Source organism: Grammomys surdaster, unplaced genomic scaffold, assembly GCF_004785775.1.
Source record: "Grammomys surdaster isolate TR1022 unplaced genomic scaffold, NIH_TR_1.0 354, whole genome shotgun sequence".
In the NCBI taxonomy this organism is placed as follows: domain Eukaryota; kingdom Metazoa; phylum Chordata; class Mammalia; order Rodentia; family Muridae; genus Grammomys; species Grammomys surdaster.
Genome location: NW_021604773.1, coordinates 950110 through 971244, shown reverse-complemented (window position 1 = coordinate 971244; position 21135 = coordinate 950110). Strand labels below are relative to the sequence as shown.

The 21135-nt window shown below is 52.3% G+C and overlaps 2 protein-coding genes across 5 annotated transcripts in view; one reads left to right on the top strand and one right to left on the bottom strand.

Annotated features, from left to right (window-relative positions):
• Positions 1-13992, bottom strand: part of Strn4 (striatin 4) — a 24490-nt gene extending 10498 nt beyond the window's left edge. For all 3 annotated transcript variants that reach the window (XR_003712925.1, XM_028779487.1, XM_028779488.1), the window contains exons 1-6: positions 13711-13992; positions 7655-7758; positions 7179-7252; positions 5964-6042; positions 3810-4007; positions 1712-1853 (exon numbers count right to left, since the gene is read on the bottom strand). Coding sequence is in view for 2 of the 3 variants with exons in the window: in XM_028779487.1 (XP_028635320.1) it covers positions 1712-1853; positions 3810-4007; positions 5964-6042; positions 7179-7252; positions 7655-7758; positions 13711-13992 (879 nt within the window). In the remaining variant the exon portion in view is untranslated. The remainder of the gene's footprint in view (positions 1-1711; positions 1854-3809; positions 4008-5963; positions 6043-7178; positions 7253-7654; positions 7759-13710) is intronic.
• On the top strand, positions 13633-21135 carry Fkrp (fukutin related protein). 2 transcript variants are annotated; one of them, XM_028779491.1, is made up of 3 exons: positions 13633-13645; positions 15191-15250; positions 18404-21135. In XM_028779491.1, exon 3 carries the CDS (start codon positions 18448-18450, stop codon positions 19930-19932), a length of 1485 nt encoding a protein of 494 aa, XP_028635324.1. In that variant the 5' UTR covers positions 13633-13645; positions 15191-15250; positions 18404-18447; the 3' UTR covers positions 19933-21135. The 2 variants fall into 2 exon arrangements, with proteins under 2 accessions (XP_028635324.1, XP_028635325.1); XM_028779492.1 differs by having other exon boundaries at positions 13634-13645; positions 15188-15250.

The window sequence follows — 21135 nt, the reverse complement described above, 5'->3', positions numbered from 1 at the left end:
CCCTGTGTCAAAACCACAGTAAATACACTGTGATAGCTATCATCGGTCAACTTGACTACAACTGAAATTAACTAAAACTCAAACAGCTGGGCACATCTGTGAGGAATTGTCTTTAATTAAATCTTTTGAGGTGAGAAGACCCACCTTTAAGCCAGATATTCTGAGGTGGGAAGATACACCTTTAAATCTGGGCCACACCTGCTGACAGTTTATAAAAAAGGACATGAAAGAAGGAAACTTGCTCTCTGCCTGTTTGCACTCATCAGCAAGCCTATTCCTTCAGTGACAGTAGAGCCTACTTCTTCAGGAGTCTGATATATACTGAAGACCAGCTGAAACATATACTGACTTCAGCATACACTGAAGACCATAGACTGAGACATCAAGTCTTGTAGACTAAAAACTACTAGAGTCTAGGACCTTTCATTGGGAGACAGTCATTGTTGGACAATCTGGAACACAGCCTGTAATCTATGTATGTATCTATCCATCTATCCATCTATCCATCTATCCATCTATCTATCTATCTATCTATCTATCTATAGATTTATTCGACCAGTTTTCTTCCTCTAGAGAACCCTGACTAACACATAAATACATACAAAAAATAAAACGCCCAAAATGAAAACAAACAAAACAAGAAACCGCAGGATAGATAGGTCTTGAGGAAGCAGACCTCTGGCCTCCAGATGAAGTAGCACCCACATGAACACACACACAAAACACACTACACACACATATTCAAATCCCCCCCCCCCCCCACACACACAAAAAGACAGTCCTGAGTAGGGGCTGGGAGGAGCATGGGACTCCAGCATCTGACCCAGGAAGCCAAGTCAGAGACCACATACTCAAAGACGGCCTTTATCCTTTTGCCTCCTTCAGGATTCCAGGTCTGTGTATTTCGCTCCCGTCAGAATCCCATCAGGACAGGACCCTGTGCTAAGTCATGCTAGGAACCCTAAAGACAGGATGGAAGCCACGCCTCACTAACACATACCCTAAGGGGTGGTCAGGGTCTGGAGAAGGGAACCCAGAGGCTCTGGAAGCTGACAAAACAGACTCCTGGTGGCCCCAGGAGACCCAGGGCAAGGCAGAGAAGGGGTGTCTGGATGGAGTGGGAAAGTGGCGCAGAAGCCACATCTGGGAAAGTGGGGTTCGGAGAAAGCTGAGGTCTTCCCCACAGCTGGTGTCTCTGCTTCCGCCTCAGCACATCCCCTCCCCGTGCACCCCCCCCCCCCCACTGTGTACCCCTGGCCACTACTGATCCACTTGTGGTCTAGACCTGTGCCTTCCTGACCCATACCTGCTCAGAGCTGGGCTGTGAAGGGCTCAGCAGATGCTCAACGGGCAACTAAGGCCACACCCACGACCAAAGACAAAATTCTGAAGAAAAAAAGTACAGAGCCCAAAAGGTACACCCACACTGGGTGCTGGGAGCCAGATGTGAGGACATGCTGAGAAGACTGGGATGCTACCCCAAAGGCAGTGTCCACAGGCAAAGGCCCTGATCACAACAGCAGACCAGAATGCCCCAGATCATACTGACTCCCCAGATGTCACCCAGGCCTGAGTCCAGGCACATGGCGACAAAGGCAGCCTAAGTGGGTCAGGGCACTGAGCTGGCCTGCAAGACCATCAATAGGAGGGTAGGATGGGGCATTATCTGGGGCCAGAGGGCCAGGGCAGAGGTGAGTAATGGAAGGCTCACCCTCACACGTTGCTTCTTATGTTGCACACTGTCCAGCTCATCATCCTCATCGCTGTCCTCACCCTCGCAGTTTTGTAGGAAGGGTATCTGCTCCAGCACCGAGCCACCCAGGCGCTCCTTGCCATCTTTGCCCGCTGCATTCCTGCCAAGACAGGAAAGTAGACAAGAGAGATACTCAGTCTTGCCAGGTGACAGAACCCAGAGAGGGAGACACTCCAGTTTGAGCATGCACAGCCTCTACCAAGCCTCTGCGTGGACCATCATCCCTGGAACCCTTGTACAAACTTAAGGTTGTGCCTCCTACAACACTGAGTTCTAATTGTGGTGACAGAGCAAGCCCCCAACCCTCAACATTCCTGTCCCACATCTGGCCAACTCAGATATGAGCTGGCTAAGAAGCTGTCCCTGCCCAGCAGCCCCCTGCCCTAATCAGCCAGAGGCAGCAGCCACTCTGCAACACTCAGCCACCTCCAACCCTTCAACCGTCAACTAACATGGACATGGAGAGAGAGCCTTGCCCCACTGTATAGGCAATATTCCTCCTCTGTCTGTCTCCCAGGGGATCCAGACCCCAATACCAAGTGCAAGTAGCACAGACATTCAGATGCCCTCTCTCCTGTTGTCCACTGTCACACCAGAGTTGTGAACTGCCAAGACACAGTTACTGCTTCCCATGGAAATCAATGTAGAGCATCCTCAAGGCCATTTCAAAACACTTCCTTTTGAGGACTTCCTCCTTCCACACCTACCTCTGCCTCCTCGCTGGCTGCTTCCTCCTTTAGCTCTTTTTGCCAATCTCTTGCCTTAGGAGACCTCAGGATGTACAGTTGGATCCCTTCTCAACCACATCAGTGTGCTGATAAACTAGAGATCTTTAGGGCTCTTGTAGACACACAGCATCTTACCCTTCACACAGCTGTACAACTGCTCGTCAGTTCCTGCTGTTCCCTCGGGTTCCTGACCTCAGGAGGGGCCAGTCCATTCCTCACACTTCTCTCCCTCTCCCTCTCCCCAAGCCTTTTATAAGTGCCCATTTCTTACATGTCCATTGCTAAGAGCCACTAGCCCTGGCCTGGATCGCACAGTGAGCCCCACGTGGCTTCCTCAATCTCTCCTCGAAGCACACTAAGATGTCAAATGATATACCTCTGCTGGAAATCACTGGCTTCCCACAGCCCTGTGGGTAAGCATCCACTGTTTATCGTGGCCTAGGAGGCACTCTGTGATCTGCCTCCTGAGATCTGGCTTCACCACAGACCACAGGCCACAAGGCTCATGTGTTTATTGCAGCAGCCATGCGACATGGGTCTCCTGCTTTCCACACTCATTGGGCACTCTCTGTCTCCAGTACTTCCCTTGCCTAAAGAACACTCTTTCCTGCTACTCTCTGGATAAATGCCACCCCCACAAAGTGGTCCTCCCTACCAGCCACCAAGAGGAGCATGACTTCTGTTACTTTTTTTTTTTTTTTTTTAAAGACAGGGTATCATGTAGCCCAGGCTGGCCTCGAATGTGCTCTGTAGCCAAAAGTGACCTTAGTTCTGGGATTACAGGCATGAGCCTGCTTTCAATGTCTGGTTTATACAGTGTTAGAGATGGAAACCAGGGCTTCATGCCCCCATCTTCTTCCTCTTCTTCCTCCTTCTTTTTGGCCAGGCTGGTCTCTAATCCCTGGGCTCAAGCAAGTCCTGCCTCTGCCTCTGCCTGTGCCTCTTGAGTAGCTGTGACTCCAGGGGCACACACTGTCTGCATGCAGTCTCCTGACATTCTCCACATACTTCAGAGCACCCAGCATCACCTAATGACCTTCCTGCTTCTGATGGGTATCAACTACTGGTGGGAAGATGAACAAAACGAGTCCGTAAAGACAAGAGTGGAGGCCTCACAGGTTATCCTCTGCAGCCAATCCCTCTCCAACCCCATCCTACCCTACCCGACTAAGGTCTGTCCTCAGCTAGAAAAAGAAGCCATGTGACAACCTGAAGAGGAAGCACACAACACAATCTAGAAGGGCTGGCAGAGTAGCTGGGAGCACCTGACTTCCTGCCCAGCCTTCCCCAGGGGAAGGAAGGAAGACAAAGGCTGCATGGGGCCTCACCTCTTGATCTGTTCCTCAATCTGTTTTACTAGTAGAGATTCGCCACCGCTAAGTCCCCCAGGGCCCGGGGAAGCCCTGGGGGCCCCCTCGACAGGCTCACCGGCCCCATTGAGTTCCAGCGAACGGCCCAGAAGGGAACGCACACGCTTGGACCGCATGTCCAGGATGGTATCTGTGTAGCCCACCTCTTCCAGGTATCTGTGGGAGCAGAGCCAGGGCAGGTAACACATGAATCGAGTTGCTTCTGACTGCTGGGGCCTCGCAGAAGCCAGCAGCCTTCTGAGGGGCCACCAAAGAGCAGATGGCAGCTTTTCAGAAGCAGCCCTGAGCAGCAGCTTGGCTTCCGATACTGATCAATGGAGCCCCTGGTCCCCATGCACGCTGCTATGGCACACGCTGTCCCCAACACCAATCGTAGGGGAGCCCACGAGCAGGAACAGCCAGATGTCCACTGATGGACGCTAGGCAGAGGTGACAAAGGCAGAGTGCCACAGAGAGATGGCTATGACCAGCAGCACAGCGAACATGGTGGACGCTGCTCCATGCTCCCACGTGATTCCGGGTTTTATAACCATGGAAACAAGAGTGTGATGGTGTGTGTATGCTGTCATCACACACAGACACACCCCTGTGCTTGCTTCCTGGCTGCCTACAAGACAGACATAAACTGAGCAACAGTGACCTCTGCAGGGGAGGATACAGGACACAAGAGTACACTGTTTTTTTCTGCAGTACTGGGGATGGACCCCAGGGCCTTGAGCATGCGAGGCAAGCGCTCTACCACTGCGCTACATCCGCAGCCTGAGGTCTACTTACTTCTATACCTGAGCATTTATTACTTCTGCAACTTAAAAAACTGAAGCCAGCTGAGACTGGCCTAAAGGAAAAAGAAAAAGAAGAGAAGATCAAAAAGTCAATCGTGGGTATCTGCGGCTTCCACAGTTAAGGGACAACACTGCCTGGCTGCTCTGCTGCAGGACCCACTGGATGCCTGTGCCCTTCTTCTCTTGTCCTACCTCTGCAATGCCTGTGTGTGGCCCAAGCTGTTATCCCCCAGGGGACAACAGAGACAGAGACGCCTGGCAATCTGGAAAGTGGGCTCTAGGCGTGACTTCCTGAGATCTCCCTGTGGCCTCTATGGGGTGCCAGAGGACAGGGAGGCACAGTGCCAGCCCGGGCTCCCATTATATTTGTCTCACAACCCTCTGGGGCTATCCGTGGCCACTTAAGCTGCCAGTGGTTTGTAGACACTGAGCTGAAGACAGTGACGGTCAGCTTCCTGAGGTCTGTCACTCATCTTAGACTTAAGTTTCAAAGTAGCTCTCAACACAACACCTCAGGATGGACTGGCTCTGGAGATCTCTGCCTTTCCAGCAGGGTGCCTGTTACACCGTGGTGATTTCTGTGGTGCTGTAGAGGGACCCCAGGGCCTGGCCCACAACGACTCAGGGCTGAGCCCTTAAACCACACACTCCACTCCATTGAGTTCTTAACACTGTGTAATTTAGCTAATGCATATGTGGGACTTGACAGTACTTAGTAAAAGCATTACAAATCACAGGGACAGTTAAAACAAAACAAAAGCATCTTGACTCTTACACAGCATGGAACCCACCGCCTGAGGGGCTCACAGCACCTCTCCAGTATTAAGACTGACACAAAGACCAACAGGGTCACCTTCCCTCAGAAATAACATTATTTACTTCTTGGATAGCCTAAAATGCTAAAATCTTTACAGTAATAAAAATCCAGATTTGGCTAGAGGCTGGTGGCCACTGATTCTGTGTTTGAGGCCTTTCTCCAGTCAAGGAGGAGCACAGCTCACCTCTCAGAGGGCAGGCCAGTAGAGCTTACCTTCTCTGTACTGAGCCCACAGCACCCCGGTACTACTACTGCTATCATTTAACTTCACTCTGTTAAAAATATGTTTCCCCAACATTACTCCTTTAAAAAGAGAGGCATATAGGGTCATGTTTGGGGTGTGTGTGTGTCGGGGTACCCCCCTGCTACAAACCTTCTGTCTATTTCCCACTGGGTGACAGGTCATTCAGGCTCTGTCTGGGTGGAATCCAGGAAGGACTGTGGATTCCTTGAGCCTATCTCCTGAGCCAAGTATGTCATGTCCCATCCTGTCCCTCCCCTCCCATCACTCACTGTCGCAGAAGCTGTCGCCCCTCCTTCCACACCAGTGGGCTGTTCTCCAGTGTGACGGACTCTACAGGGCCATTGGAGACTAGAGAGAGAGAGAGAAGAGAAGGCTGTCTCAGTCAGGGCACGGACACCCTCCCATCACCCCTCCATCTTCTCACATCAAGTCTGAATGAATTTGCCACCATCACAGGCCTGTCCCCACTTCCCGAGTGTTCTCCACCCACACACCCCCTCTGAGTGACTCCTCTCCTGGAAGCTCTCCTCACTGTTAGGCTCTTGACTGGACCCTGCCAACCACCGCCAAGAATAGCAGAGCTGTGCCCCCACATGCATGGCTGGCTGCTGCTTTCCTATGTAAGGAGTGGGTAGTCTGGCTCTAGAAAATGAGCAGGCTGAGTCAAATCAGCTGTGCACTTCCTGAAGCTGCTGTGTTTCCCATGCTGAGATCCGAGGGTAGCGGCTATACATTTCACCTCTCAGGCTGAGGTGAGTTTGGCTGGGAAACCAACTCTCTGCATTACTCGTCAGGTATCCACTGGACATCTATCCACTAAGGCCCGGCTGGATGACTAGGCCACCTCAGTCCAGAGTTTACATCTCGGTAAGAGAAGCATGGCATGAAATGAAGACCTCCCTTAGCCCTGCAAGCAAGAATTCCACAGAGCCCTGGAACCAAGCTCCAAACATCAATGGCACAGCCGTGCACACTTGGTGCCCTAGCCACTGGGTCCTCCTGACTAGACACTAGTGCTTCACCTGAAAACATTCTGTCACACTCATGGACATCTGTTTCCTCCTTCCAGAAGCTTAAGCTGCCAGCACCCACAGAAGAAGCACATGTCTATTCTGGTCTCTGCTGTGCCCTGCTCTGTGACAGGAAGCCAGCACCTCACATATCAACTGGGGAGTGGGAGGGGGTTAATGACTGAATGACAACCCAGTGCAAACACCACCTCTTCAATCAAGTTTTTCCTATACTTTCCACAGCCTACACTCACTCTCCTAACAGAAGGGTGCAGGAAATGCTTGGCCATCCATCCTGTCCTTGGGAGGACAGCAGGATAGCAGACAGGGAAGACTGGACACAGTCTGACACAGGAGTGGTGGGAAGAGACCCTGAGGATGCAACTCTACCCCATCCCATGGCCATCTGCAACTTCTCTACGCCAAGCAGCTGCTCTGCTGGGGGTGGCCGAGGGAGGATGCAAGGGTGGGTACCTTGTTCTGACAGATCTGCCTTCTTCTCCCCCTGATTCAGGTCTGTACCAAACTTCAGTTTATGATATTTGGCCCTAAAAGAACAAATAACAAATGAGTAGAGAGAGGAGAGTAGACAGGGTAAGAGACCACCTGAGGAAGCCCAGGGCCTCCTTCATCAGCTCTCTGACCTACAAGCTCTAGGATTCTCAAAGTTGCCCTCCCTCCTCCTGAAACCTCAGTTCCTTGCCAGAACCACAGCCAGCAACACCATCAGAGACTATGGCAAAAATGAGCAAGGTAGCTGCTGTCCAGAACTAGAGCACATAGTAGGTTTGCCAAAGCCCTAATGCTGCTACCGGCATCTGAATCACAGCCACTACAAGCTACTTTACACACTCCTAGGGATGAAGAGAAGAGGACAGTGGAGAAACTCCTTTCGCTGATAAAGCATAGTTCGCAGCCTGCCACCCGTCTCTAGCAGGGGCAGAGCTCACCTCTCCTGCTTCAGTGCATACTCCAACATCTTGATCCGCCGCACCAGGTCCGTCTTTAGATTCTCTTGCCCTTTCCTCTCGCCCTGGAGGAAAGCCACCTGAGCCTGGAACAGAAAAGGAAGGACAGCAGTTCCAGGGGCTGTCTCCTTCCTTATTCAAGGAGGACAGCAGTTCCAGGGGCTGTCTCCTTCCTTATTCAAGCAGTTTTAGCCCCTCCCCTACAGCGATGCCAGGGTTCAGTGAGAAGTGATGACACACTGAACCCACCTCCAGGGTCTCTGGGTATGTCACCCATAAAAGAGCTCAGTCTATAATCTCAGCATTCGGGAGGCTGAAGCAGAAGGATTGCTATTAGTTCAAGTCCAGGGTAGGCTAAGACTCTACCTTAAAAAAACACTGAGGAGTCACTGTTAACCCATGAAGTTCAAACAGGGACAGCAGGGCCTGACTTGGCTGTAGCCTTCTGAGGAGTTACGTCAGGGATAGTGTTGGGGGTGTTAAGTATTAACAGCCCTGGACTCCTCCCCAACCCCCATCAGCTGCTGTCCCTATGGTTGCTGGTGGAGGTGGTGTCCCACTCTTCCTTCAGAGCATCTGTTGCTGGGAAGCGTAGGAAGCTACTTCTGGCACTCAGGGACAAGAGTAGGAGGCTGGGCTCAGCTCCCACTGCAATGCAGAAGAAGCTGTTCGAAGCTTTATGCTGCCCAAGGCATGAGAAGATGTGCCACAGACATGGCCTATGGTTCCTGTCAAGCTCGGCTGTCTGTCTGCTAGCTTGGGCTGCCCCAGTAGGCTCCAGTCTGTCACCATGTCATTTAGAGACACTGGACCAACTGCCTTAAGACAGAATCCTGTGGTTCCCCAATCATGTTTGAAGGCCTTCTACCAAAACCCAGAGCCTGGCACTCTTGCTGACTTTCTCAGAACAACTTCACTGTTCCAGTCCAAGGCAGCCTAAGAGCCAGGCCTGGCTCCGCCGCTGATCTGCTGCAAACACTAAGTAGTTCATGGGGTCTTCCTCTGCTAAGAGAATGGAGCATTGTGAGCACTGTCTCTCATATGCAGCTCCAGCCTGCATGAGGGCTCCTGTGTCAGTCACTGCCTCTGCCTCTCTTCATTTTCTCTCCCTGTCCACATTCAAAAGCCCATCTAGTCAAGGGGACCTAACCCTTGAACCAAAAAAGCCCATCATCAGGAAGAGAGCTTGGGAAGCCAGGCCCTTGCAGATGTCTGTCTTTCTGGGGCCCCACTTCCTGAACATCACAGATCTGCTTAAGTGTTTCCAGGGCTCCCCCAAAAGTCCACAGGCTGACTTGGCTGGCTCCAGGCAGTGTTCAGATGTCCAGCAATGCTGCTCTTTGTGCTAGCAGGGCCCTGACCTATCTCCCTGTCCCTGTGCCCCAGGCTTGCTATCTCTCATCTCCATTTTAACTTGGGACTAGCCGACCAGAGGATAGCTGAGGGAGGGAGAGAGCTGCAGGCAGAAGACACAGACAACAGGGCAGGGCAGGGCAGACTGAAGACACTCTTAACACTGCATCAGGGCTGCATCAGAATGTGAACTACAATTAGTGAAGAAAGTAGGTTGAGAGGATCACGGCCACCGAGATGAACAAGATGTCTACTGGGGAGCACAGGGAATCCACAGAAGAAAACTACAACCAGGTGTGCAAGTTATCAAAGTCATTACAGCTACAATGTGGAGAGCCAAGTGTGAATTAGCAAAGCTCAAAGAAGAGGCACCCCAATAAAAGGTAGCTACAGAAACCCTGGGACTGCGCTGAGCATGTTAGCATGTCGGCCTAGCTCATATGAAGTCCTAAGTTTGATTTCCAGTATCACATAAAATTGGGTATGGTGGCATTAATACTCAATAACACATGAGTGAAAAAATACAATGAAAACTTTTTTAAGAATGGCTGGAAGAATGGCTGAGTGGGGGCCTCACCAAGACCTTCTATTCTTCTGTCCTCTTCCCAGTTCCTCTGGTAGAGAAGAGGAAGGAAAACCAGGAAGACGTGGCTGAAGTGTCTTGGATCAGTGGAATCCCACCAAAAACGGGAAGTGCTGGCACTAGCCTGTCAGTCTCTTCCATGACGACAGCAGAGCTGGGAGCTGGAAATACCATGGCCTCCATCCACAGGATCCCAACACCGAGATCTGACTTGGGGCTACCACCTCTCTCAACGGCAAAGTCCTGAAGACAGAGCCAGTCCTGCTTCAGACCTTCCAGTTCTCAAGCTCCCATTCAGTGTGAGGCCTGGAGCCTATAGGTCACAAAACTCCTGGCAGGAGAGCTTCCACAGGAGGTGGAGAGGAAGAGGGGACTGCACAGTCCTTTTCCTGGATGTCTCATTTACTCTCTCCATCTCAAGAACATCAGGTTCAGACCTCTCCCCAAGGGCTCCCTTCTTAGAAGCTCACAACGGAGCCCCATAATTGACTTTATGCATGAGTGCAGACAGTTCTCTGCAGTCTCCTGAGTGAAGCAGCTCTTCTGCTGGTCTAGAAGCTTCTAAGGGGCAGGAACCACCATCCTAACACATTTCCACTTATATCACTGCACACCTCCGCCTCTTCTCTGCTCTCATCTCTGCAGTCTCTGGGCCAGCCTTCTTCCTCTGGTGTCCTGGGCACTGACTGCACAGTGGGCCTCTTATCAAAAACAGCCAGGGCCAGCTCCTCAGTACTGACACTGCCCAGTCATGAAGGGTCTCATGGACATTGCCCTTCAGAAGGTGTGAGTGCTGAGTGGAAGAAAGATAGGTGAGAAGAGATGCTGCTTGTGAGATGTGTTGGTGCACACCCATTACAAAGGATGGGATGGGGTTACACCTGTAATGGTGCAGGACTGTAATTCTAGCACTCCAGAGGCTGAGGCACAAGAATTGTGAGTTCAAAGCCATCCTATGGTACAGAGTAAAGACCTGACTCAAAAAACCAAAAAGGGGCCAGATGAGGTAGTACCTCTAATTCCAGCACCCAGGATCCAGAGGGATTGGGGATTGGGGGGTGTGGGGGATCAGCCAAAGGGAATTTAAGGCCAGTCTAATCTACCGATCTACATATGGCATTCCAATACAACCATAGCTATACAGCAAGATCCTGCCTCAAAAATAAGCAAGCAAGCAAGCAAGCAAGCAAATAAATAAATAAATAAACAGAAAGAGGTGTGTGGGCCAAGGAGATTATTCAGAAAATAAAGATGCCAGCTGCCAAGCCTGCTGCCTGAGTTCTATCTCAAGATCAACATGGTGGAAGGAAAGAATCAACTCCTGCAATTTGTCATCTCACCTCCACAACAATGCACACCTTTAATGCCAACCCTCAGAGGAAGAGGCAGGATCTCTTTGAGTTTAAGGCCAGCTTAGCTTGTTCTGCATAGTGAGTGCCAGGACTACAGTGTGAGATCCTGTCTTGAAATGAAACAATAAAATAAAAAAATAAAAATGTAGAAAGTACAAAAGACAGAGCGATCATCATTTTACAAACTCTCCCGCTTCACTATTCCACGTCACTCACTCTCAGGATAAACACTGCCAGCAAAGCCATATTTCGTATATGTGTGTACATACATGTGGAACCACCATTCCTCAGGACCCTCCACTTCGTTTTGGAGACAGGGCGTCACTAGCCTGGAGCTAGCTCTCTCTCTTGTGTGCTCCCCCCACCCCCTTGGGAAGGATGACCAGCCAGTGTGCACCAGGAACCTGCCATACTGGATTACACATGTGTGCCACCAGGCCTGGCTTTCTCAGGTGGGCTCTAGGGGATCAAACTCAAGCCTTCATCCTTCACAGCACATACTTTAACAGCGGAGCTGCTCTTGAAGCCTCAAAGCCATTTCGGGCAGAGGGAACAGTAGAAATGATCCTGAAAATCCATTGACAAGGGTCAAAATAAATAAGCTATGGTATAAATACCCAAGGGAACACTACCGAGGTTATCAAAAATAAGTACTCTCTGTGTTGACAGGGAAACGGAACTAAAATGCACGACTTAGGAAGTGTCAAATGCAGTATATTCTAGCACATTCTGGGCATGTGCACATCCTGGACATGTGTACACACACACACATACACATACACACACACACACACACACACGCACTTATGTTTGACTTATAATGTAACAAAAGTAGCAAAACCATGAAGTTGATGATGTTGGAGCCTTACAGAGTATTCTCTGTGATTCCACAGAAGGTTACTAGGTGAGTGGAAAGATCTCTCATTAGGAGGTAGCACACCTGTAAAGTCTGAGTGGAGTCTGGACTACACTGAAAGGACATTACAGTGGATGCTTTCAGCTGTGCTCCTGTCCAGCTCCAAAGGCCAAGATTCAGCCTGCCCACTCTGCTCTGATGGCCTGGGTGACCTGGCAAGGCCTCTAAGCTTCCCTAGAGACCCTTCTCACCTGTGCTCAGTGTCACAGAGGGAAAAGACACAGGTGAGCACTGCCACCACTGCTGGGATCCGCAGTATCTCCGTCTCCTGCTTATTAAAAAACAGAGGAAGGGATACCATTTCCCCTCTCAGAATGCCACAAAAATTAAATGATAGCATGTATCATAATACCTAATACAGTGTCAGGCACATAATATGCCCTGAATAAATAGCAGCTGCTGTCATTATTGCTGAGTGAGGTAATGACATTGGCCCTGCCTACATAATGGGGCATTGAGAAGAGCTGATGAGATGTATGCTGGGACAGAGCCCGAGTTAGAGTTGGGCACACCACGAGGAGCACTTACATAAGGGTTTCTCTCTCGAGGATGGGAGATACACAACACTCAAACGCTCTCGGCATTCATCTCATGGACAAAAATTCAATCACTCATTTATCTGGGGCCTTATTTCAATTTGACAGGAAAGAGCACACTGGAAACAGAAAGCTGGGTTGCCAGAAACCAAGCACTGACTGTTTTTGTTAATAACATCCCAACCTAGGAACCATTTGACTCCTGGTGGCCCATCCCTGAAGGCCTTGAAGTGCTCACCTTTCTGACTCCCGACAAATGGAAGGCCACTATCCACAAGCAGTACCTTGCTCAAGGTCACAGAGCCCCAGCCCAACTCCTACTCCACGAATTATCACCCGACACATTCTTCTCCGCAAACCATCAAGACCCTTCACAGGACCTTACACAAACACTTCCCTCATGGAGTCCCTCCTCACGCCGACTTTCCTCCTCACTCATCACCCAAAGGCACCTCCATTCCTCTTCACCGTATGCATCACAGGCGCTCCTGTCTTCACACTGGATATACCCAACAAACGCCCCTACAGTTCAGCGTTTTCTACCTAACATCCTCAAAGCTTTCAACCCTAATCCCTTCAAGCACCCAAACTGTCGCTTCCTACTCTCAAGCTCTCCTAGGGGAGCCTGAAGTATGTCCTCTGCCCTCTCCGTGATTCCACTCAAGCGATCCCTCCCCTACACTGTAGCCACACATGCCCAAAGTGTCCTTCTTGACAGGAGGCCACACACTTCGTCCCGGGACACCTCCCATCAATCTTCCTCCCACCCTCTGAAGCCCTCACACAGCCACCTTTCAATTGCTCCAGGCAAGCCACTCCCCCAAGGTACCCCATCCCAGCTTCCAGCCTCCCTCTCTTCACTCCTTGCTCCCAGTGGATGCTACGAATGTGTCACCCCACTAGACACCTAGTCCATCCTACCCTGACAGCCAGCTTCTGGTTAGGGTCCGGAGGTGAGGTGTAGCATGTTTATTCGCCCAGACCCCATCCACTTTCTCAGCACTCTGTCCCCGAGGACCCCCAAGTCGCATCGCCCAGACTCTCTGCGCTTAGGTCCGTCACTCCCACTCGCGGCTCCCGGCCGACTCGGCCCGGTTCAGCTCCTCTGACCGGTCCCGGCCCTGTCCCGCCCCGAGGCCCCGGGGACCCCGCCGCCGGCCCGTCGCCGTCCCTGCCCGCCCCCTCCCGGCCGTCCCGGCGGCCATTGCTCCAAGATGGCGGCGACGGCGGCGGGTGAGGCGAGGCCGGGCCGGGCAGGGCTGGGGCGGGGGGCGCGGGAGGGCAGCGGCGGCGCTCACCTGCAGCTCGGCGCGCTCGGCCTCCCAGCGGGCCTTCTCGGCTTCGAAGCGTGCCCACTCGTGTTGGATAAAGTGCAGGATCCCAGGCAGGCTGAGGGGCTCCGGGCCCGCCGTGGGGCCCGGGCTGCCTCCGCCACCACCTCCTTTACCTACCGGGCCGGACCCAGGAGCCGGGCTGGAGGCCGGGGCCGCCGCCGTCGGGTTGGGAGCCGTGCCCGAGCCCAGAGGGCGGCAGGAGGAGGCGGCCGATGCGACCGCGGCGGCCGCTCGCTCCTCCATCATGGAGGCCCCGGGGCCGGCCCGCGCCCGCTGTGCCTCGCGCGCCTGCGCGGACGCGCAACTTCGCACTTACACACCCCCGCCTCGTGTGCGCGCGCGCGCGCTGGGCGGGCGAGGGGAGCGGAGACGAGCACGGGGCTGGGCGCGAGCCTCGCCCACAGGGTCGACCCCGGCGGTGCGCGCGGGCGGGGGTGCTGACAGGGAGGGGGAGGGGCTGCCTCAAGGGAGGCAAAGGACCTAGGGTCCCTCGCAATTGTCTCCTTTGCAGGAGTGAGACCAGACCGGACTTTTTTTCTGCCTTCTCCCCAATATCAGAGTCCTATCCCCTCCAGATGTCAATATACCCCCATCTCTTTCACTTACTAAAAGAAAAAAAAAAAGACCTGGGGTGAGGAGTGGGCTATGTCCTGAAGAAGTCGGTTGTCATAGTAACCCTATCCATCCTGGAGGCCCCTTCCAGCCCCTTCCCATTTTGCATATGTGGAGTCCCAAACCTTGCACTAGGAGGAGGTTGCTAAGGTAACCCAAGTCCCAGGTGGTTCTCCTGACCCTATCCTCATCAGTTACTATAGCAACCTCTCCTCACCTAGTGCTCAGGTAGAAAAAAGACCCAGCCCTAAAGACATTCCTCTAAGAGGAATGCCTCTGTCCCACTCCTCCCCCACCCAGCCCAGTTGGCATTACCATGGTAACCATCTTCCCTTCTCATATGGGAGGTCCATAGACAAACCAACAAGGTGTTTTTATTTAGAAGACAAGTGCTGCTGTGGGACAGTTGCTATGGTTACAGAGCCTGGACCATTTCCAGAGAGATGAGAAACAGTCAAAGTCATGCCCTGGTTACTATAACAGAGCAATCTCCCACTGTCTGGTGACCCTAGCAGTCAGGTCCAGTAAGATAGAGAGGATGTTGAGGATTAGCTCCAAAGGATGCATGTGTCTAGGGAAGAGATTGTCATGGTAACAACTGCTGTCACTTCTGCCCTATGGACACCATTATGGAAGAGGGATAGTTATAACTTACAATTGATGACTCCTACCCACCAAGCCACTCCTGAGACAACTGAAGTGGTAACCAAGCTTTTGGACTTCAAACGGACAAAGAGTCAGTGACTTCATAAGCTACTTTCATGGGTAGAATGGGATTGCACTTTGTTGTGAGGAGTCGGCTCACTTGATGTTTTCTGGTTCCTCTCAGCAGGGCAGATGACCCAAGGTGGAACCACTCTTCTTGATCACCCTCTGCCTGAAACCTAGGGAGGTAAGAGTCCCTTGATGTCACAGTCATTACATGGATAACTGCCCTTTCTGTCCTTAAAGGCTTTCCTAAGTAGGTCTCCTTTTTGTACCTACTGTGGTTGATAAGGCTCAGGTTAATTCCAAGTGATACACTTACATACACTTACATTTGTTCATTTGTTCATTTGTTTATTGTGTGCATATGCATGTGAGGAGGCCAGAGGACAGCTTGCTGGAGTTGATTCTTTCCTTCTATTGTTTAGGTCCTAGAGACTAAACTCAGGTCTGGCTTGGTGTCAAGCACCTGCTGGGCCATCTTTAAGCACTGTTTTGTTTTTTGTTTCTTCTGACAATCTCATGTAGCCCAGGCTGGCCTCAAACTCAAGCAGTGGTCAAGGATGACCTTGAATTTTCAATCCTCCTGCCTCCACCTCCCAAGTGCTGGGATTACAAGCACTTAACAGCACACTCAGCATATATAGCGTGTAGGGGAAGGAATGGAAAGCTAGTAAGAACTCAGCTTCACTCTTCCCTGTCCACTTGTCCTAGGCAAAGCCCCGTGTTACCCACCCATGCCCCGTGCTTCTCTCCTACTGCACCACTCAGTTGTACTGGTGCACCTGTCTTCTCAGACCTGCAGAACCATAGAGGCTGGGGTTGGAGCTGAGGAGACAGCTCGGCTGGTAGAGCGCTAGTGAATGATGGTGGCGTATGCCTGCCATCCCAACCCAGCCTTTGTCTTGTAGCTATCATCCCTCAGCTACATACCTAGTTCAAGGTCAGCCTGGCCCACATGAAGACCCTGTCTCAAAAACAAACCCAAAACACCCTGGCACGAAGTACGTACCTACTTGCTGATATGCTGACTTTCGGCTGGTAAGTCACGTGCCATACTCACGTTAACAGCACCCATCAGCTTAGCTGTAGCGTGAAGAGTCGGGATATGTGATTGCAAAAACAAATCCGTTGGGTAGACAGTGGCATACGCCTGTCATCCCAGCAGTCACAAGGCAAGAGGCTCTTAGTTCAAAGCCAGCCTTCAATACTTAGTGAGACCCCATCTCAACAAAACAAGACAGTTTCCTGGGGATTTTTTGGTTTTAAGACAAGGTTTGTATACACCAGGCTGGTGTTAGTCATTGAGAAGCCCCCGTCTCTGCCTCTAGGATGCTGAGGTTAAAGGCAGGTGCCAGTGGCTTCCTGTTTTGAAGCAGGATCCAGCAACTAGCTTCTTCTTGCATCAAATTCCATGTCCCTCTTCTCAGATGCATGACCGTAAGCCAGTGACCTCACCTCTCCGTGACCTAATTTATTGTTCTCTAAGAGTATGGGTGTTTTGCCTGCATGCATGTCTAAGCACCACATGCGTGCCTGGTGCCCACAGAGACCAGAAAAGGGCACCAGAGCCCCTGGAACTGGAGTTACAGATGCTTGTGGGCAGCCATGTGGTTGCAGGGAATTGAATTCCAGTCCTCTGGAAGAGCAACCAGCGCTCTTTACCGCTGACCTATCTCTCCAGCCCTGCTTTGTGTTTCCCCCGCTTCTTCTTGACTGTATTGTGGATTAAACATAAGGTATCTTTTCATGTTATGCAGTTATGCCACTAAAAGCCACCACTCCAGGGGACCCCTTGATGGGTTAGACTAGCCCTCTGTCTTAGTTAGGGTTTTACTGCTGTGAACAGACACCATGACCAAGGCAAGTCTTGTAAGGAAACATTTAATTGGGACTTGCTTACAGGTTCAGAGGTTCCGTCCATTATCATTAAGGCAAGAAGCATGGCAGCATCCAGGCAGGCATGGTGCAGGAGGAGCGGAGAGTTCTACATCTTCATCTGAAGGCTGCTAGCAGAATACTGACTTCAGGCAGCTAGGCTGAGGGTCTTAAATCCATGTCCACAGTGACACACCCACTCCAACAAGGCCACACCTCCTAATAGTGCTACTCCCTGGGCCAAGCATATACAAACCATCACACCCTCTATTGCAAAGCCCTGCCCCCAGCCCTGTTTTAAATGAAAAAAAAAAAAAATAGCGCCTATAGCCCTAGCTATCCTGGAACTCACTCAATAGGCCAGACTGGCTTCAGACTCATCGAGATCCACCTGCCTCTGCCCCTTGAGTGCTGGGATTAAAGGACAGCTGCTGTTGCTTCTTCCCTTCTCTTCCTAGTTGTGGATTTTTGTGTTTTGTTTTGTTTTGGTTTTTTGAGACAAAGTCTCACTATGTAGCTCATGCTTGCCTTGAACTTCCCATCCCCCTCCCTCTTCTGAGGGCTGGATTACAGAATGTACTATGACTTTTAAGACACCCCCCCCCTTCCAGGGTTGATGAGATGGCTCAGTGGTTAAGAGCACTGGCTCCTCCTCCAGAGGTCCTGAGTTCAATTCCCTTGGTGGCTCATATCTCCTCTGTAATGAGATCTGCTGCCCTCTTCTGGGCTGCAAGCATACATGCAGGCTGTATACCTAATAAATAAATCTTTTTTAAAAATTGTGATCTAATATACCTGGCATCCAACGCATCACCTTAAACCAGTCTCCAGCACACAGTTCAGTAGTACTAAGTACATCTACAACTGTGAGCCATAGCTGTAAACCCAACATCGGGAGGCACAGAGTTAGCTGCACAAAGACCAACAGTCCAAGGCTGGCCTCTGCTGCATAGCCTGGGATAATGTGTGAAACTACGGAGTCCTCTAAACACCCTCATATTGTTTGGCAAATAAGGAGCCAGAAGCGTTTCACCTTGCAAAACTAAAACTGAGGGCTGGGGATGTGCTTAAACCACCTTCCGGGATCCATCAGTGAGAGCATGCGGCTTAGTGGTAGAGCATTTGTCTAGCGTGGGTAGGGCCCCAGGTTCAAACAGTCCACAGCTCTCAATTCACCGTCTGGCAGCAACCAGCATTGTTTTGTTCGTTTGCAGGGGTGTTTGGGTTTTAGTCCCTCACATATTGACTTAAGAACTCACTGTGTAGTTGAATGGGAAACAGTGACCACCTCCCCTCCCCTAGATGATGTGATGTTTTCAAGTGGTTTGCCTAAGGCAGGGCATGAGCCAACCTAGGAATTCCTGGAGGGCCTGAAATCAGATCCAGGAAGAGGAACTGACAGTTCGAGGGTAGGGAATGCTGACAACTTGCTCCACACTCCCTTTTCATCCTGTCTCCCCAGGATGCCCTGGACCCCACCCCAGCTAGGGTCTGACATCGGGCCCCATGCGGCTCACCCGCTGCTGGGCTGCCCTGGCAGCCGCCATCATCCTCAACCTCCTAGTCTTCTTCTATGTGTCATGGCTACAGCACCAGCCCAGAAACTCCCGGGCCCGGGCCCCCCGCCGGACTTCTGCCACTGGTCCCCGAGTCACCGTCCTGATTCGGGAATTTGAGGCTTTTGACAACGCTGTGCCAGAGCTAGTAGATTCCTTCCTGCAGCAGGACCCAGCCCAGCCTGTGGTGGTGGCGGCCGACACACTCCCTTACCCACCCCTGGCCTTGCCTCGCATCCCTAACGTTCGCCTGGCCCTGCTCCAGCCAGCCCTGGACCGGCCAGCGGCGGCCTCGCGCCCGGAGACCTACGTAGCCACCGAGTTCGTGGCCTTGGTGCCTGATGGAGCGCGGGCCGAGTCACCAGGCCAACTGGAGCGAATGGTGGAGGCGCTCCGGGGGAGCAGCGCGCGCTTGGTGGCCGCCCCGGTCGCCACCGCCAACCCAGCGCGGTGCCTAGCACTGAACATCAGCCTGCGGGAGTGGACTGCACGCTATGGCCCAGCGCCCAGCGCGCCCCGCTGCGACGCTTTGGATGGCGACGCGGTGCTGCTGATGCGCTCCCGCGACCTCTTCAACCTCTCGGTGCCCCTGGCGCGGCCACTGGCCACCAGCCTCTTCCTACAGACCGCCCTGCGTGGCTGGGCAGTGCAGCTGCTGGACTTGACCTTCGCCGCGGCGCGCCAGCCCCCGCTGGCCACCGCCCACGCGCGCTGGAAGGCGGATCGCGAGGGGCGCTCACGGAGGGCGGCGCTGCTGCGCTTGCTGGGCATCCGCCTGGTGAGCTGGGAAGGCGGGCGGCTCGAGTGGTTTGGCTGCAGCAAGGAGAGTCCGCGCTGCTTCGGTACGGTGGCGGGCGACACACCCGCTTACCTATACGAGGGCCGCTGGACACCACCTTGCTGCCTGCGCGCACTGCGCGAAACGGCGCGCTACGTGGTGGGCGTGCTGGAGGCGGCGGGCGTGCGCTACTGGTTGGAGGGCGGCTCGCTGCTGGGTGCAGCCCGCCACGGCGACATCATCCCATGGGACTACGATGTAGATCTGGGCATCTACCTGGAGGACGTGGGCAACTGCGAGCAGTTGCGGGGCGCCGAGGCTGGCTCGGTAGTGGATGAACGGGGCTTCGTGTGGGAGAAGGCGGTGGAGGGCGACTTCTTCCGAGTGCAGTACAGCGAGAGCAACCACCTGCACGTGGACCTCTGGCCCTTCTACCCCCGCAATGGGGTCATGACAAAGGACACGTGGCTGGACCACCGGCAGGATGTAGAGTTCCCAGAGCACTTCCTGCAGCCGCTGGTCCCCCTGCCCTTTGCGGGTTTCATGGCACAGGCCCCTAACAACTACCGTCGCTTCCTGGAGCTCAAGTTTGGGCCTGGGGTCATCGAGAACCCAGAATACCCCAACCCTGCACTCTTAAGCTTGACAGGCGGCTGAAGCTCTGGTGCCTGCATCGGGGGCTAGATGAACAGCAGGGTACAGGAATCTGTTCTTTGCCTCGGGTTCTGTATGGATCTGAACCAGTTTGTAATTGGGCAATGGGGCTATGCACTGGAGAGAGAGAGAGAATAAAAAAAGGAAGATTGGAGGGAGCCCACAGGACAAGTCCAGCTTTAGCAGGAAGCAGAACCCGAAGACTGGAGCAACACAGATTCTTAAGTTTCGAGATGGGGCTACGTGTAGAGCCCTCCTAGCCCCTTTGCTTTGAGGGAGCAAAGTGGCCTTCGATGGAAAAGCCCAGGGATTTGTGTCCAGTCTTTAGGACTCTGCATAGTCTCTGCCCTTTATTCCAAGAGCCGTAGGCCCTTGGAAAGTGAGGTCCGGAGAACAGACCAGCCAGCCTCAATCTACCACATACAGCTTAGGTAGCCCTGGACCAGTTACCCAGTCTCTGTTTCATCTGAGATACTGAATGCCTCCAATTGTGTTTAGAATCCTCAGGACCCTTGGCGCTAGTGCTTGCTTCCTCCACTAGAGGGCGCTTCTGTCCCGCTCTTCGTGTTTGATGAACGCTCTGCTTCATCCCTTCTGTCTCTGGTTTTCTTGCGGTGGCTCTGGGAGGTAAGACAGTGCTGGCCACCTCCTCCTCTCGCTGAATGTGGCACTTTTCTTTGAGAGTGCTGCTTGATGTATCTGCTGCTTTAACCCCGTCTTGCTCTTGGAGGACTGACTGAGCTCTGGTTTGGGATCTGGCCAATATATTACCTCTTTATTTCACTCCTCTGCACCTGTTTTCCCCCCTTCCAGGAAAGGATAAACCTTCGCCATAGCTCACAGACCTAGCGGGCCCAGGCATACACACGGAAGTGACAGCTGCTATTACATCCATTTTCCGGGGAGGAAAACTGAGGCTGAAATGACAGTCACTTGCCAATAATCAGATAGTTTAGGAAATAGCTAGTAAGGGACTTGAATTCAGGTCACCGTTTCAAGGTCCACACTTCACTTCCTCTTTAGGTCCCGCTGTAGAACTCGTACCCAAGTGGAGCCTTGCGGTGGCTGTGCCATTTAAACGGGTTTTTTAAAATCTCATTTAATTATGCATATACATTATGTTCAAACTGCTACTACCAGTCTGTATACTGTTAAATAAGGCTTAAATTATGCTACTTTAAAGTTTAAAAAATCAAGATGAATAGA